The sequence below is a fragment of the Centroberyx gerrardi genome, chromosome 11 (assembly GCF_048128805.1).
Source record: "Centroberyx gerrardi isolate f3 chromosome 11, fCenGer3.hap1.cur.20231027, whole genome shotgun sequence".
Classification (NCBI taxonomy): Eukaryota; Metazoa; Chordata; class Actinopteri; order Beryciformes; family Berycidae; genus Centroberyx; species Centroberyx gerrardi.
In genome coordinates this window covers 5,525,705-5,543,511 of record NC_136007.1, presented here as the reverse complement: position 1 = coordinate 5,543,511, position 17,807 = coordinate 5,525,705, and the positions used below count along the sequence as shown (strand labels likewise).

Genomic DNA, 17,807 nt, shown 5'->3' with positions numbered 1-17,807 from the left:
AGGCCAACCCACTTTCCGATAGAGAATACAGTGATGAGTTTATAGATTTACAGTTTGTAAATACATACATATAAAATGTCTCCATAATCTATTGCAGGTAGAAAAGTAGCTGAGACAAGCCTTTTTCTCACCTCAAAAGAAAAGCAGGACTTATTTCTAAAATAAAAACCCAGCTTGAGTAAGCCTTTTTACCAGGGACTCTATATGATACCTAAAAGTAAGACCATCGTCTATTAAAAAACCCAGGCACTCATAAGTTGACACTCTTTCAATTGGTTTATCCTGCATTGTAGTAATATGAGGTAAAGACTGCTCTTTCTTTGACCTGGTAAATACCATCAGCTTGGTCTTACCAGCATTCATAATAAGCTTCAGCTGACACAGCTGCACTTGTACAGTATTAAAAGCGCATTGAAGTTCCTCCTCCTCTTCCTCTCTTGTCTGATCTCTACAAGACACTTTCCAACTTTATTTAGCATAGCACAACATAGCACTTCTCTAAAATCAGAGTTTAATACACACACAAAACGGCCAAACTAAGTGTAAACTATGAATAATGTAAAATAGGCTATATAAGGAGATAAAAAAAACGTCATCAAAATCATCATCAGGTATTTCCATATTTCATTGTAGCATTTGTGGTGTTTCTCTCACTTGCCGGCAAAAGTGGGAACAGCGCCACCATCCCATTGACTCCACCGCTGTGGCCAAAAATATATCGCATCCGTAGGGTTTTAGAACTCCCATAGAGAATGAATGGAAACGGATTAGAGAGGTCGAGCAGGAAGTCCCCTAAAGCGTCACCACCACGTGACCTGATCCTTACCTCGAGCACCTCTCCTCGTTAGTATAGTGGTCAGTATCCCCGCCTGTCACGCGGGGGCCAGCCGCGGATAGCTGTAGAGGGCTTTCATGATGAAGTAAGCTCTTGCTGTCTTCTCATGCGAGCAGAGGATCGAATCTCGTCTGGAACAAAGTTCTGATGGTGTTTTGACGTTTTTTATACAGCTACCATGCACCATCTTATAGTAAATATGTAAATATTTACTCCCGTAGTCTGTCTTGAGATGACGCTGACAATCCTTTTCAGCAGTGTCCTGGCCCAGAGTGACGATGATCATTACTATTAACTAATGATCATTATTAAATATTATTAGGTTATCTTCTTTTCATACATACATTTTCTTAACTTTGTTATTTTTGATAAACATTATATAGTCTGTGTAAAGATCACTGAATGCTATTCACACAACTAATCATTCGGTAAGATATTTAATCTTCTAGAATGAAATTAAAACCTTGTGATTTAAAATTTAGATATTACTACTTTTACATGCTGCTATTTGTCAAATTAAATTTGAAGAACAGGCTGACATTCCATAATAATTATGCAAATAAGACACTAATTTCCAAATGTTATGACAGTATGATATTATGGCATCATGACAGTATCATATTACAGTAGGGTTGGCCTATATTTTGCCTATGAGGCAACAATGGAGGCACAACAATGGATGTTTATTCCTTTGATGGAAGTGTACAGTTGAGCATATGAATAAAAATGTCGTGATTATTTAATTTTCTACCCCTATTAAGTAAAGACAGCCACAGTAATCCTTTTGAGATATTTTATTGAAAACACACAGCTGAATTCTGAACAAAACACACAAAATCAAAAATGTACACGCCAAAATAGATTATATATACAACTAATGAACAGTAAGTGATATATACAGTAACTATACAGTAAATAGTGCTTACATAAACATATATACAATATTAGTGCTGAAACGATTAGTCAACTGATTAGTAACTCAACAGAAAATAATCAACAACCATTTTGATGATTGATCTTTTATGTAATTTTCAAGCAAAAATGCCAAACATTCTCTGGTTGCAGCTCCTCCAATGTGAGGATTTTCTTACTTTTGTCTGTTTCATATAATTGTAATCTGAATATCTTTGGGTTTTGGAATGTTGGTAGGACGAAACAAGACATTTGAGGATGAAAAAATAATCGACAGATCAATTGATATTGAAAAAAAATGTTAGTTGTAGTACTACTACTGGCGTACTGGACGCGACCCTGGCCATAGCCCCAGTGCCTCCAACTCAGTCTTCATCCAGATTGCCTGCTGTTGAGAGCAGTTCCACTGGGCAACATCCTTATTATACCCCGGGACAGAGGCTGCAGGCTGATGTGGGGCATGTGAAGGGACAGAGGCTCCAGGTTGCTCGACAGGAGGGGCTGGACATGGCAGAGCTGTAAAACACAAACACAATACAACACAAAAAAACACTAAATACACAATGAAAAAAAGACAGCTCCAAATGAATGACTGTAAAACAATGTCACAGAAATAAATACCTTCAACAAGGACTGTGTCTTCCTGTGCTTCCACAGAGGCAGCATTCTGCGATGATGTATCTAGGATGGTGAGATACAAACCAGAGAGGCAAGTGAAATAAACACATTAAAGTAATGAACATTGCTTAACATATTCTTTATCATAGCGCTTAAGAAAATGAAACATCTACCTTCAGGAAGAGATGGGGCTGCTGTTGGGAGACTGGCTTTCTGTGTGCTTTGAAAAGAAGTTGCACCAAAAGTGAAAAAAAACAAACAAACCAGAAAGCAGATATTAACATTACATAACATTACTTATCACATGAGTACTGTAGATAACGCAATTAAAAATGGATTTGGATTAATCAGAATGTAACTGATGTTTATGTGAGGTATACTGGTAGTATAAGAGGGCTACTTATGTGAAAATGCCATACTTTGTCTCCACACATTGGGTGCTTGCTCCTCTATCCCAAGCTGTGGGGCAATGGCAAGCAGCTGAGGGGGGACCGGCAACGGGGCCTTCGCTGTGGCTACGGGATAAATAGATTTTTAAAATGAAACATAATACAATTGGAATAGCATAAAAGATGGATTAAAGTGAGAAGTAAATAAATGCCTTTCACAGAAGAAATGGTCACAGTGGGGTCCTCAGGCTCAGCAGGTCTGGAAACAGTAGCTGTTGGATTTGTCCTACATGCTGTTGAAAAAAATTCAGTGTCATTTTCCCCACACATTCAAGTTTGTTATGCTTCATGCATCTGTTTAGGCCTTATGCATCTGTCTTTACCTCATCTTATGCATCGGGAGGATGGATGCGGACGGACAGACGGACGGACGGACAGAGTTTTCCTCATTTTATAGTAGGATAAATTAGATCCACCTACGTAGTTCAGTGACAAATTTAGATGGAGACAGATTTAACATCCCTCTCTCCAGCTCCTCATCCTCCTCCATCGCTAGGAGATTAAACAATAACAATAATGTGTTAAGTACATTAAACGTTCACATACAACACGTGTTTGCATATTTATGTGAGCTCACCTAGAGTTCTAGATGTAGGTGTGGAGGCAGAAGGACCACAGTGAGAGCATCGGTCTTCACAAGGTCATGTTTCTGAGGGGGAGACCTGTCCTGAAGCGCAGGATTATTTTTGATCCTCGTGGCCTCATCAGAGGGGTCCTGCCGTAGATGGCCCGATGGACCCTTCCTGAAAGAGATCTTCATCCTTCCAGGGAAGAAGTTGATGGTCTTCTTCATTCTTTCCTGTACACAGCAAAACACCATGCATATTACACAGTAATAATAAAAATGACAGAATTACATTCATAATGACTAGGTAACATAATTTTATACTACATAGATATATTTATATTACACAGACAGGCAGGCATACAGTAAGATAGATAGATAGATAGATAGATAGATAGATAGATAGATAGATAGGAGGACACAATGTATTAATGTAACAGCTAATAACAGCAGGCTAATAAAATATTCCTTTCGTCATAGCAATTAAACTTTGCAAACTCCCATCTTACATGTATAGGATAGACATGCTGTAGTGTCTGTTTATGCATTCTTAATGTACACTAAGCTTGCCCGAAATACGACTGTAGCAAGATATTCACACTGAGAACTGGTGAATGGTAGCATGATGGCATTAAAGGCTTCAGACTGATTATGATTCTTCAAGATAAGACACAATCAAAGGGACAAAGAAATAAACTACGACAGGATGTTTATGGTGGTAGTGTCAGCAAGAGAGAAATTGACAACGCCTCTAGTTGTACAAGGCATAACAATTATTATTATTAATAATAATAATACATTTTATGTATGGCGCGCTTTTCATGATAATCAAACTTAAACTTTAAGTTAAAAACGGCAGCACAGGTAGCTAGGTAACACTAAAACACACTAAAAGCACAACGTAGTAGAGGACATTAATCACATATTCTAATATGCAGTTCTAAAAAGGTGATTTTTTACTTAATACGTGATATATACTCACCTAACGTTAATGTACTAGCTAACAACAAATCGAGTTTCAACCTGTCAAGGCTAAGACAACATTAAAACAAACATATAGTTTGCTCATACGTAACTAAGAAGCTTAGGTTGAATTACGCGGTAACGTTAATTTAATCGGCCCGACTTACGTTTGATAAGTTTGACGTTTTGTTGTTGTTTTTGTTGTTGTTGTCGTTGTAAAATGTGTCGGAAAATAAGAAAACAACTTGCTCGATGCTGCCGCTGCTCTGTCTGTCTCACTCTCTTCACTCTGTAAACGGAGTCTCTTACTCTTATCCAAAATGTGGAAACAGCGCCACCAAAAACCCGCTTGTGGCCAAAAATATATTACATCCGTAGTGATAAGAACTACCATAGAGAATGAATTGGAAAAGTTAAGAGAGTTAAGCTCTACTATTCCCGCTTCTCACGCGGGAGACCGGGGTTCAATTCCCCGACGGGGAGAAATCTGTTTTCTTTTTTAGAGCTTTATGGAGGCAGAGAGGAATCTGAGCTGATGGAGACACTGAGGAAGATTCAGCTGGAAGGAAGAAGGGAATTAATGGATGAATGACCTCCATCTACTATCAACTATAGAATAATTTTCCAGACTACGGTTGGAGTTAGTTGTAGAATGGCAAAGCTATGCACCAGCTGAAGTGAGAAGTCATGAAGCAGACATCAATACTTACTCCTTTAGAGAAGATTGGTCAAACGGTTGGTCAAAATGACAAAATTGCTTTCTGGACTGTGAAAAAAGCAGCTTGAACATTGACAGACAATGTGGCTCTGTTAAGGCCTGTGAACAAAAAAATAAGACGAAAATACAAAATAATGTTAATTCCTAGTTAAAGACATCTGTATGTAAATTAAATACATTTAGTGATTCACTATTCACAAAATATATTTCTTGTAATAGTGTAATAGTAATAGTGTGACTATTCCTGTAAAGAAGAATTGCTGTAAACAAAGAAATCCAACTAAGCTATCAGTTGTATTTAGTACACAGAGTGCTAACCATTAAACCATGGAACCACAACACATCAACACTACTGTCTTAACTTTTTTTTTTTTTTCTAAAGACTCCAAAAACCAGACAGTGTCAAACCATGACCAGGGCAAACTCACTGTAAGAGAGCAACTGTCGGTTATTTCTCATCATCGTTTTTTTTTTTTTTTTTTTTTTTGCTTCTGCAGGTGAAAAAAAAAAAGTACATCTTTATTATATCATTAAAAGGCATTATGACAATTTAAGTGTATATCTTTTTAATATAGGGGAAAAAAAGAAGAGAAAAGAAGAAGAAAGAAAAAAGAATAAGAAAATAAAACTATGACAGTCCTATCCAAAGAGCCGGTTGTAGAACAATATTAAATGTTCAACATGTACCACAGGACAACTTTATTTGTCTTGAAGTCTATATGGATTTCCTTTTGTTCAAGTCTATGATTATGTGTTTGAAAACGACAGTAGAATTGATGTCTGCTCTATCACTGCTGTCTTTACAGGATCATGCCATGATGCCTTATGTCAGATTGTTATTCATATCATATCTCAAATATGTTTAGTATCAACTGCATGACATACATCACATAGTAGGGACTGGAGCGGACAGATGCATCATAAATGAAACAGAAAAAACTGAAACTGCTCCATTTATATTCTAGTTTATTAGAAATGTTCAATCACGTGTAAGGAAAACATAGAAACTGCTTAAGTGCTCATACCGTGTCAGAGTGGTGAATGGGTAGCAGGGAATAGATGAACGGGGGAGGGGGATAAAAAGTTCTGCAGATTTTTTTTTCACATGCGACAAGTCTGTGTGACAGATTGGGGATAGGAGGAAAAAGTGGGTGACAGCCAGTGTTGAGTTTTGGTCTAAATTAAGTTAATATGAAAAAAGTACAATATGTAACAAACAGAACATAACTGTCTTCTTTTAAGCCATAAGGTTTACATTGCGTGGGCCGCAACCCTGAAAGCGTCATGTAGACTATAGTTATTGATCAATTATATTTAACGATGAATTCATGTTTTTTAGGTTCCCCTTGGGCATGGCTTTCGATTTAGAACGAAGAAACGGGCTTTGTAAGGCAGTCGAAGCGCCTTGTGTTGCACTCAACTAACAAATCATTTAAAAGCATGCACACATCAAAAGTGAATTTATACTTAGTAGGCAAAGTAACTGAATCAGCTTTTTGTTGAAGTAGTGTGTGGCCCTTAAAAGGACCTTTGGGTGGATGTATCTCCAGGCGGTTTACTTGGAGCTGGTGTACTTGGTGACCGCCTTGGTGCCCTCGGACACGGCGTGCTTGGCCAGCTCACCGGGCAGCAGCAGGCGGACGGCGGTCTGAATCTCCCTGGAGGTGATGGTGGAGCGCTTGTTGTAGTGAGCCAGGCGAGACGCCTCACCGGCGATGCGCTCGAAGATGTCGTTGACGAACGACATCCGGCCTTGGACGAGATGCCGGTATCGGGATGGACCTGCTTCAGCACCTTGTACACGTAGATGGCGTAGCTCTCCTTCCTGGTCTTTCTGCGCTTCTTGCCGCCCTTAGCGGCGGTCTTGGTCACGGCTTTCTTGGAGCCCTTCTTGGGCGCTGACTTGGCGGGTTCAGGCATGACGAAGTCTCGGTACTTTACAGCAGAGAATGAGCTGAGAGGAGCAGAGCGGATGATTTTGTAGGCAGCTGATGCAAATAGAGCTGTGCTGTTCCTCCTATACGATTGGTAGAGATTTGCAGCTAGACTGGGCATGCGCTACACAATGGCCTCTTTCCCACAGAACTAGAATGAATAGATCTGATATTCCCATTCAAATAAATACGACTGTGTTGCTGTGTTGTTGGCTGTCCTGGTACACTAAAGAGTACACAAAAACTATAAAAATGTTTTGAAACGCAGCATTTGTGCAATTCATAAAGTCTATCCGAGTCTCACACGCTAAAGACAAACTCCAAACGCTACTCATTTTCATGGCAACATGATTCATGTTTCATGCTAGAGATTACTATGATACATCAGTAACATACCTTTCTAACATACATTTCTATGTCTCAAATCATTCAATTCCACAGAAAGACTTACAATTTACAATTTCCCATTTGGCATTTTTAAGTGCTATAAAGCTAAGTTCTGGTCCGACAGGACATAGGTGCTACGAGGCAGTGCATAGAGACAGATATATATATATATTTTTTTTTTAATAGATTACACAGTCCATCAGGTGAGAAGGTGTTGTGACTTGATGCCTAATCGCTATTTATGCACCAAAGGATTGAGATCATAGATTCAGATTCATGAACTAAACTGATCCTGAAAATCAGGCTCCAGAGTCCAGAGTGCTAACCATGACACCATGGGACCACAACACTCACCGACAATGCTATGGTTTCATATGATATACCTAGTGATATTGCCACTGCTATTTATAAGACAAGGAGATGGGAGGGTGACTCCATACTGGGAACAGGAACGGGCAGATGAATGGTGAATAATGAGTGCACAGGGTTGTGTTTAAAATGTGTGTAAAACAGATTCAATTGATCTGCATGTCCTGCTGTTTAAGGACATCCGCACAGAGTTTTAACACGTTGGTAAACAAAAAACGACTGAATCGGAGCAGAAAAGGCCTTTGTTCTCTGTGGGGAAGCTCAGAACTGGCGGCCCCTCTTCTTCAGGGGTTTTAGCACAAAGTGTTGTTGGCTATTAAAGTGTGACTTCCGGAAAAACTTATCAAATGGACTGTTACCGACTGGATTCACTATCGGACAATTCGGAAGAGACACTACACCGACTGCAACAGTATATTGTTTTTCTGGTGTAAGGCGTTTCCTACTGAACTAGCAGTGGAAAAATGTAACTCCTATATAGTGCTTTTGTAAAGTTACCCATCTTAAATTCATATCAGATTATTAACGGACAAAGGATTTCTCTTTTTAAAGCAAGTGGGCGGCTCTTAAAAGAGCCTTTGTGTTGCTGTTGACTGGTAAATGAAGTTAACCTCCGAAGCCGTACAGAGTGCGGCCCTGCCTCTTCAGAGCATACACCACATCCATGGCGGTGACGGTCTTTCTCTTGGCGTGCTCGGTGTAGGTGACGGCATCACGGATGACGTTCTCCAGGAAGACCTTGAGCACCCCGCGGGTCTCCTCGTAGATCAGACCGGAGATGCGCTTGACTCCGCCGCGGCGAGCCAGACGGCGGATGGCGGGTTTGGTGATTCCCTGGATGTTATCACGGAGAACTTTCCGGTGACGCTTGGCGCCTCCTTTACCGAGTCCCTTTCCTCCTTTTCCGCGGCCACTCATTTTCGATGCGTTTTCTTTTAAAGCAAAAAGAAACTGATACAGCTTTCTAGACAGCTTCAGTATTTAAATCGTCTTTGCGGACCTAAATGAGGAAGGAAAGAGCGCGCTTTGCTGGGCGGCGCCAAACTCCTCCCCCATTTTGTTTAAACGGAACTTCAGCTTTGTCAAGTTAGCAGAAGCTCGGCAATCGCGTTTCCGGTTAGGCCTTCAAAATAAGAGCAAGAAAATGCAAACAAGATTCTTTCTGACTTGCAGCAGCTCCTCATTCTTTTAGCAATTCTATGACTTGGTGTTTATTGTCATGTCTAAATATGCTTAGGTCATAACGTTTAATGCTTTCAACCGTCAGTCATCAGGGCAAACTGACATTTGTCACACTTAAAAAAAGATAAATTAAACATGAGGTGTCCAGAACAACAAAATCCTAAGATAATACGTATTCATTTATTTATTTATTTAGTAGTTTATTTGATAGCATAATTGATAGAAATTGATAGATAATTGTATGTTGAAAATCCAACAATAAATTAATCAATGCACAAATATTAATATAAGAAGAGGGACATTAAAGACACTGGCTGGTTCACGTAGCTATTTGCTGCTGCACCGATATGATGAATCCTCGAACATCAGTAGTGTATTTGTGTGCAATGGACTTAATACTGAAACTATTTACAGATCATTGAGCCGCGGCGGGTCTGTCCGGGTCAGACAAAACTGTTTCCGCCCGGTTTCGAACCGGGGACCTTTCGCGTGTGAGGCGAACGTGATAACCACTACACTACGGAAACTGATATAGCTTATATTGTAATGTATGGGTGTTTCCGTGTGTGTGTGTGTGTGTGTGTGAGAAACTTTTTTTTTTTCATGTTTTTATTGTTTTATTTAAGAACAGACTGAGATAATCCGATGACAGAGGAAGGTTGAAAACTTCAAGTTGTAATTTATTTCCTTATTATTTATTTATTATTTATGAGCGCCAGCGAGCTAACCGGCAGTTCTCTGATACCTGCTGTGATTAGTCATTGATTAAACCTAATGAGTGGCATCCACCGCTGCTTCGCCGACTGAGACGATGGAAAGTGGACGAAAGAAGTGCAGTTGTGCACTCCTGACCATGTCCTTGTCTTAATGTTGTAACCATTTACAGTCCATGGTTGTAGCGTTGAATGAATGGGTTTTGTGCTTCCGGAACCGAGAAATAGCCACACCCATGTCTTCACGTCTCAACTCATGAGTAACTCCAGCAGGATCTTTTTCTCCATTATGTAGGACAGGCTATGAGTAAATAAAATCATAAGTTTGGTGATTTCGGACCTATATATAATGAGTCTCTGGTCACAGACAATATTGACAATATTGGCTCCAGAGTCAGCTGTCGGCTGAAAAGGCGAGCTCAGTTGCCTCTTGCTGCTAACAATGAGTCCAAATGGGGTTTGTCAAAATATCTCCCATATGCGCAAATATTTTTTGCCAATATACAAGGCAGAAACAAATTGCCAGATTTTTGATTGGACCTTGGCCTGACGTTCTCTCTACAAGCAGCACAGAGGCTAGGGTGGCACCGGCAATACATGCTGTTGTTGCCTCGGTTCTGTGCAGCCCTGTTACAGTAGTGCACAACAAGTTGTGTTTATGAGGGCTATATTATAACCTACTGTATTAACATTAAAATTAGAACTTACATACATTTCATGATGCATCTGTCTTTTACACTCCCCAGTATGTGACGGGACCATTCTTTATGCAATGGCGATCATGCAATCATTTAATGAGCTTTGATGGAAACGCGAAATGGGAGGAACCCGTACATACCACCACAGACTCCGTATGTTTTGAGCTCGAGAATGATTCGTTAAAAAAAAAAAAAGCATTATTTTTGGACTACCACTACCATCTATTAATCAGATAAATCATTTAACAGTTATAACATTTGCAAAGCAGAATCTCCATAGATTTAATGATGGTTCATTCCACTCCCAGGTATGTGAAGGAGCCATTCATTATGCAATTCATGCTAAAACTTAAATCAGATTCAGAATAATACAATGGTGCTCCAGCAGATATAGCAGTGTGTTGTGGTGTCCAGACAATGTGGCCTTAACAGAGCAACACTGTCTACGTTGAAGCTGTTTTTTCACAGTCCTGAAAGCAGTTTATTTTACTCTGACCAACAATTTGTTTCTGTTACACATGACATATTCTCTAAATGACGTGTTGATGTATACATCATCACTTCCCACTAGCATCCAGCTACATAGCTTTGCCATTCTACAAGTAACTACGGCTCTAATTTTAGTGTGGATAAAGAATCCTGTAGTTGATAGTAGACAGGAGTCCAATCATCCATTCCTTCCAGCTGAATCTTGCTCAGTGTCTCCATCAGCTCAGGTTCCTCTCTGCCTCCATAAAGCGCTGGGAGAGAAAAGAGAATCCTCCCCGTCGGGGAATTGAACCCCGGTCTCCCGCGTGACAGGCGGGGATACTGACCACTATACTAACGAGGAGAGGTGCAAAGTCGGCTGGCGAGTTCATGTCTTCTTCCCACTGACGGGAGTTAGTCTAGATAAAATATTTTCTGTGGGTCAAAGTACTACAGGGATGGAAGAGACTAATTATATATTGCTGAATCTATCCTTTAATCTACTCATCCATCCGGAGAAGCAAGTTACTCATGACTGTATGGACAGAGTCTAACTTACAGTGTCTGGTTTGGTTTAAAGGAATAGTTCGGTCATTATCTACTCATTCTCATGCCAGTACAAACTCGGGTGAGTATTTTTTCTTCATACAACTTACCTGGAGTTCTCCAGGCTCGCTGCTGGAGGAGCTTCTTCCAAACAATTGCAGTGAATGGGGAGCAGGGTGTTCTGCTTCAAAAAGGGCAACAAATGTCCATAAAATGACTCCATAAAGCTCGTGTAGTATAATCCAAGTCTTCTGACGTCTGACGATCACTCTATGAGTGGAAAAAAACGAAATTTGATCCATTATTTCATGAAATTCGAGTCGATCGGCATTGCATTTACTTCCGCATTACCAAACCTCTGTTGCACACACAAACCTTGCGCGGCCATGGTGGCCTCGCGACGTTTGGTAATGCGGAAGTAAATGCAAAATGTTGCCCTTTTTGAAGCAGAAAGTCCAGCTCCCCATTACAGTTTTTTCTGATTGCTTAGGCACTATCTTTGAAACTATAGGGTATTTTTGCTAAACTCTACACACTAACCACAAAACCTTACACCAAACCAGCAAAACATTATACATCTCTTGCAAAAGTAAACAATTCTTGCAAAACTCTTCAAACTCTTTTAAAACATTGTGTTTTTGCGTCAATACAGTACACACAAACCATCATTTGAATAAGCACACGAAGCACCAACTACGCACTGATAGTATAAATGAAAAACACTTGTGGCTTTTGCTTTTTCTGTGTGCAGGGCATAGCAGTTTGCAATACTGTAAAGTTTTGTCATACATGTAGTAACGTAAACACACATACACACAGGTATCCAAATGTGTAAAGTATGGATGTGTATTCCGAACATAACACACTATCAATACAAATAAGGGGAAAAAGTTTTTTGTTTTTTTTCTTACTGTAAGAAAAAAAACAAAAACTTTTTCCCCTTCTTTGTATGTGTGTTTACTACATGTATGACAAAACTTTACAGTATTGCAAACTGCTATGCCCTGCACACAGAAAAAGCAAAAGCCACAAGTGTTTTTCATTTATACTATCAGTGCGTAGTTGGTGCTTAGTGTGCTTATTCAAATGATGGTTTGTGTGTACTGTATTGACTTGATTGTTTTGTGGTTAGTGTGTAGAGTTTTGCAAAAATAGCCTATAGTTTCAAAGATAGCGCCTAAGCAATCAGAAAAAACTGTAACTGAAGCTCCTCCAGCAGCGAGCCTGGAGAACTCCAGGTAAGTTGTATGAAGAAAAAACACTCACCCGAGTTTGTACTGGCATGAGAATGAGTAAATAATGACCAAATTTTAGTTTTTGGGTGAACTATTCCTTTAAGCGAGAGTTCTTCTCTCTAAATCATTCAAAGCTCTTACAGGATGAAATAAGGTTGTTTACGCCCGGTTTCGAACCGAGGGCCTCATTTAAAATACTAAATTTTAAATGAACTACTTTTTACTTTAAATTTTTACACCAGTAATTCTACTTACCGTGTTTCCTCTAATAGTGGCCTGTAGTCAATTAAAAGCCGGGTCTCCGATAATGGCCGGGGCCGTGGTCGACACGAACAAATAAAGGCCGGCCTCAAATACAGGCCGGGAAAAAAACAAAGGAAAAAACAACGGTGGATACCGGTAAACTCCTGCTGCCTGTTATATAATGTAACTGTAGTTTGTAGTAATGTACAAGTGCCACAAGACGGCTCGGCCGGTGGAAGTCTCTGGAGCATGCCATCGTCGATTACCGTAATTATCGTAATGCATTGCAGTAACAAAAAAACGTCTACCTAACGTACCCCAACAGAAGCAGATCAGAAAACAAGGAGGCTTCGTACTAAAATATGAGCAAATATACTTATCAAACAGAGGGAATTAGAAATAAAGGCCTGTCTCTAATATAAGCCTGGTACCCTCTGCAGTTGAGGTAAATAAAGGCCCGGGCCAATATTAGAGGAAATACGGTATACGTAAGTAAAATATCAGCAAAGTAACAGTACTTCTATTTCAGTAGGACATTATTTCCACCACTGTATGGAAATCACAGACTTTCTAAGAGGATGCACAGGACATTCCTTGCCCTATGAGAACGGGATGCTGCCACATGCCACTACCACTCACCATTTATTTATCCATCACAGTGCAATATTCAAAACAGCGCAAATACTTATTGTGCAATAAACTTATTTTCTGTATTTGATTCTGCTTCTTCTACTGTTTCTACTATATAACGTTTTTATATTACTGTTTTTTGTTTTGTATTGTATTTTATTCTTCTCTGTCTTTTAACAATGTAACCTACACAAGCAACCGCTAAATTCCTTTTATGTGCAAATGTACTTGGCCAATAAAATGATTCTGATTCTGATTCTGATTCTAAAAGTAAATTCTTATCATTTCAAGCCCAATTTATGTGTCTTTTTGTAGGGATTTTGTAGTTGTGACAAACGTTACTGTGTATAAAGCTATCTAATGACCAGACCCTCCAAGTGATCTTCCTTATCTGCTGCAGTAATTGCTTTGTTGATACAGAATGGTAAGAGGTAAAGTGGATGGTATCTGTCCAGGTTTAAACAGCCGAAGGAAGTTCCCATGGGTGAATAGTTATCCAGCTATAAAATACAATAGCAACTATAAATAAACAGCAGGCCCGTCTGCTATCTGAGTGTCATCAGTTTAAAGCTACTAAATCACGTGGAAGTAATAAAGCAGTATATAACAAAGAACTCGAAAAGACCCATGACAGCTCGTACGATTTATGTGCAATGTCACGGGTTCCAGTCTGTCTCATGACCTTTGCTATGTGTTATCTTGTTATCTTGCATCTTTCCTGTTTCGCTGTGCTGTCGAATAAAGCTAAAACAACATTTCAAATGTCCCATGGCAGGTAAGAGCCGCCACAAACTGGATGCTTTTACTCTGAGGACAAAATACTGAGATGAAAGTTAGGACTATAATCAAATACTGCATGAGAAAATCAGTTTATTTTTCATATTTATGTTTTTGTTTGGATCATGTTATTGTAAATGTACATTTACAGGGAAATGTACATTTCCCTGTAATTCAGCATGACATGTTTGGTATCTTTGGAAACCTTGGGAGCTTGACAGAAATTTAAAATAAAATTCTGTGGGTTTGAACAAAGCTTGGCTGCTTAAACTGTGTTTAATGATGGACCCACCAGAGGGACTAGCAGGGTGGAATTACAACATATAGTATATTACACTCAAACCATACTGACGACCAAACACTCATGAGGGTTTTTGCTCAGATACGTTCTAGTTAATAAGAATAGCAGAATAGCTTTTCAAAATACAAATACAAAGCACTACAAAGCAGTAAATAAAAGCAAAAAAAGATGAAATCAGCAGGAAACAGCAAAAATCTATTTTTTTGTTTTGTTTTGTTTTGTTTTTTTTCAATGTGTAAAAACGTTTTTCATAAAATGCGGATGCTTGGGTGAGAGGCTAATGCTTAGGATTTGCTTGAAAATTTGTTTGAAAAAAAAACAATATTTACTCCATTTGCAGCTAGGCCAGGGATTCTCCACAGCACCAGAGCGCCTTGTTTCCTCTGTCTTCCGAAACACCTCTTGCAGCCTTTTGTGTTCAGAAATTACGGTAGCCACTATTACTATTTTGCATTTTTAATTCTGCAGCACTAATATTCAATATGCAAGTAAACACACTCATTGCCGAGTCATGTTTTTGTTTCCGCCCTTCCGCCCCTTTCCCCATGTCACTCACAAGCTAGCTGAGGCAGACAGTGGCACAGTGTGAACCTCATCATTACAGGTCATGTGGGGCAGCAGCGTTGGATCGGAGGATTCACCGCCAGAAACTCCAGTCTGAGTCTGCACAGGCTGCTGTGGCTGATACCTTTCTGGGACACCTGACGGTCCGGGAGCCAACAACCTGCCCTTAAAGCAGGAAAATAGGGCTCCTAACTGCAGACGCACCTCTCTCTGCCAGCAGGCGTACACCAGAGGGTTAATCAGTGAATTGGATAGCCCCAGGAGCCACAGGTGGTTCTCCAATACTTCGGTCAGCGTGCAGCTTTCACACAGAACCTGCACCATGCAGACCACGAAGAAGGGGCACCAGAGGACCAAGAAGCAGCCCACCAGCACCGCCACAGTCCTCAGGGCCTTGACGTGGCCCCAGTAACGGCTCCTCTGCTGCTGCTGCTGCTGCTGCTGCTGCTGGTGATGATGATGATGATGGTGGTCATGGTGGTCATGTGTCCTGGAGCCTGCTTGCCTAACTTGGCAGATCTGCTTCTGGTGGCTGCAGGCAATTTTCAGGATGTCCAGGTAGATGTAAACGAACACGGAGAGCACAGGGAAGAAACACACGCAGAATAAGACGATGATGCCCGCCTGGTGGATGACGGAGAAGAAGGCACAGAAGCCGTTGTAGCCCTCCGTCTGCAGCTGGCGCACCATGACTGAGGAACAGAGGGCATGGGTTATTATCCGGGTATGAAGCCAATATCAAGAAAACAGTCACAACCAGAACGGCACAGCCACCACTAGGCACATCTAGTCTTGGTCACAAACCATAAAATTAATTTAGCAAAAAAAAACAATGAGTTGTATAATTTAAGGTCCCACCTGGCAGGAATCCTATAATGAGGGCGCTGATCCACAGGGCCACCAGGGACCCAGCCACAGTCCCCTTCCCACACAGCCGGGAGTAACGCAGGGGCATCTTGATGGCCGCATAGCGGTCAAGCGAGATAAGGAACATGGACATGATGGATGCCGTGCAGGGCGAAGTGACGAAGGCCATGCGCATCAGACACCTGGTCTTGCCCTGAGCAGAGAGCGGCATGGCGGTGGAATGAGGGGCGCCAGGGATGTGGCTGCTGCTGTCAGTGTTGTTGCTGCTGCTGTGCAAGTCCTCTGTGGCAACGCCAGTGATGGCCAGGCCCACCAGGGTGTCGGCCAGCGCCAAGTTGAGGACGAAGCACCAGTTTTGGCTGCCCCTCCTTCGGAGCAGCTTGAGTAAGGCAGCTGCCACCAGCAGATTGGTGGAGATGATGAGGCAGGAGGCGATGCTCAGGATCACACCCATCACCTGGGGCCTCAGGATGCTTTGAGCCGTGGGCTCAAAAGAATCCATGCTGGCAGGAGTCATCGCAACAGAGGGGTCAGTGCCCACATGTCCGGTCAAATATGACATGTTAATGACAAAAAAAAATACAATTTTTTAAGCAAGAAGCTTCACAAAAGCCTCTGGCTATCAGATGGGTTTGTGCTCTTGTGTCCAGTTGCGGTCGGTCGATGTTGCTGGGATCAGAGTCAGAGTCCATCCATTACAGTGGGAATGGTGGCACTTGCAATTAGGATAATCACAGTTAGAGAAAACAGAAGGTACCACAGAGAAAGTAGATGGGGTGGAAAGAGTACTAAAACATCCTACTCAAGTAGATATTGCTGATATTTTACTTAAGTAAAAGTAAAAAGTAGCTAATTTAAAATGTACTCAGTAAAAGTTAGTTACTTTTTAGAAAAGAGAACTTTGATACATGTGATATTTTCCATGCAATTCTAAAAGGCTGAGAAGACAGATTTCAAACTAGATCCTTTAACTGCAAAAATTTGAAATTACACAATAAAGTGCAAAGTAAAGCCAGAATAATCTCTCGTCTTTGCTGACTGACCGTTCACAGTGAAGGTAAAAGTACTGACTTTAAAAATACTCAAAAAATCTAATTTACAGTACCGTCAGTAAATATAATTAGTTACTTCCACCCTGATAACTAAAATAGTTGCATTTGCCATAGCCTACATATAACTGTATTTAAATGGCAAAGCTGTTACCAGTCTATTACCAGAATGGTTTGACCGCATTTGGGCTAAAACCTGCAGGAAATCTTCAACTTGCCAAAAAACACTGGAATGCAACTTACAAATAACAATTTACCCCTATGTTTTAAGTGAGAAGCTTGACCCAACCAAAACCACCAGGCTGTGCTGTTAAATCGTATTCGTAATCGGAAGCTGCTTCCCTTAAGTGTCATAGATTCTTACAATGTATGAGATCTGGTAAATTGTATTCCACCATAAGAAGATGAATCACATCCACCAACATACATGCCGTTGTATGTTGTTACTTTAATCCATTGCTCCATAATCTTTCCGTAATGACTGCTGTCAGAGTTCAAGAGAGCTGATCGATTTCCAAAACATCCATTCGATCTCACCAGTCCCATCGGTGACCGTAAAAGCCCTTTCACAAATGCTGAGTGAGGAAGACACACACAGCATTACCACGCCTCCCCTCCCCTTGTAGTGCCTGTGAGAGCACATTACCACACCCCCCCACCCCCTCACACACACACACACACACACATACAGACACTTGCTGTACACAACCTTCGCCAGCACAGTTGCTGCTGTACTGACCCTTGTCCCAGCCCTCTGCCTGCTGGCTCTCTTCCAAGCAGGAGT

General features: G+C 40.8%; 3 protein-coding genes and 2 non-coding genes across 5 annotated transcripts; all 5 read right to left on the bottom strand.

Moving 5' to 3' along the window:
- Positions 1–6,352: 6,352 nt before the first annotated feature.
- Positions 6,353–6,986, bottom strand: LOC139918027 (histone H2B 1/2). Its single transcript, XM_071907284.2, is given in 2 exon segments — positions 6,353–6,809; positions 6,812–6,986. Coding segments are annotated over 2 exon segments (363 nt in total). The 5' UTR covers positions 6,981–6,986; the 3' UTR covers positions 6,353–6,615.
- Positions 6,987–8,343: 1,357 nt separating this feature from the next.
- LOC139918072 (histone H4) lies at positions 8,344–8,680 on the bottom strand. The gene has a single exon (XM_071907344.2). It carries the CDS (start codon positions 8,666–8,668, stop codon positions 8,357–8,359), a length of 312 nt encoding a protein of 103 aa, XP_071763445.1. The 5' UTR covers positions 8,669–8,680; the 3' UTR covers positions 8,344–8,356.
- A 706-nt stretch (positions 8,681–9,386) lies between these two features.
- trnav-cac (transfer RNA valine (anticodon CAC)) lies at positions 9,387–9,459 on the bottom strand. Its single transcript has one exon. It is a non-coding gene; the product is annotated as a tRNA-Val (tRNA).
- Positions 9,460–11,103: 1,644 nt separating this feature from the next.
- Positions 11,104–11,175, bottom strand: trnad-guc (transfer RNA aspartic acid (anticodon GUC)). The gene has a single exon. It is a non-coding gene; the product is annotated as a tRNA-Asp (tRNA).
- A 3,920-nt stretch (positions 11,176–15,095) lies between these two features.
- gpr119 (G protein-coupled receptor 119) lies at positions 15,096–16,536 on the bottom strand. The gene is made up of 2 exons (XM_071907377.2): positions 15,966–16,536; positions 15,096–15,799 (listed from the first exon to the last, which is right to left on the bottom strand). Exons 1-2 carry the CDS (start codon positions 16,534–16,536, stop codon positions 15,096–15,098), a joined length of 1,275 nt encoding a protein of 424 aa, XP_071763478.2.
- Between the last annotated feature and the right edge of the window lie 1,271 nt (positions 16,537–17,807).

What these genes read in the sequence shown, in the direction of transcription:
- gpr119 (XM_071907377.2), bottom strand. Translation starts at nt 16,536, where the DNA reads ATGTCATATTTGACCGGACATGTGGGCACTGACCCCTCTGTTGCGATG. An exon ending in CATTATAGGATTCCTGCCAG is followed by an intron (nt 15,800 to 15,965) that starts GTGGGACCTTAA and finishes TCTGTTCCTCAG; the next exon opens with TCATGGTGCGCCAGCTGCAG.
- LOC139918072 (XM_071907344.2), bottom strand. Translation starts at nt 8,668, where the DNA reads ATGAGTGGCCGCGGAAAAGGAGGAAAGGGACTCGGTAAAGGAGGCGCC.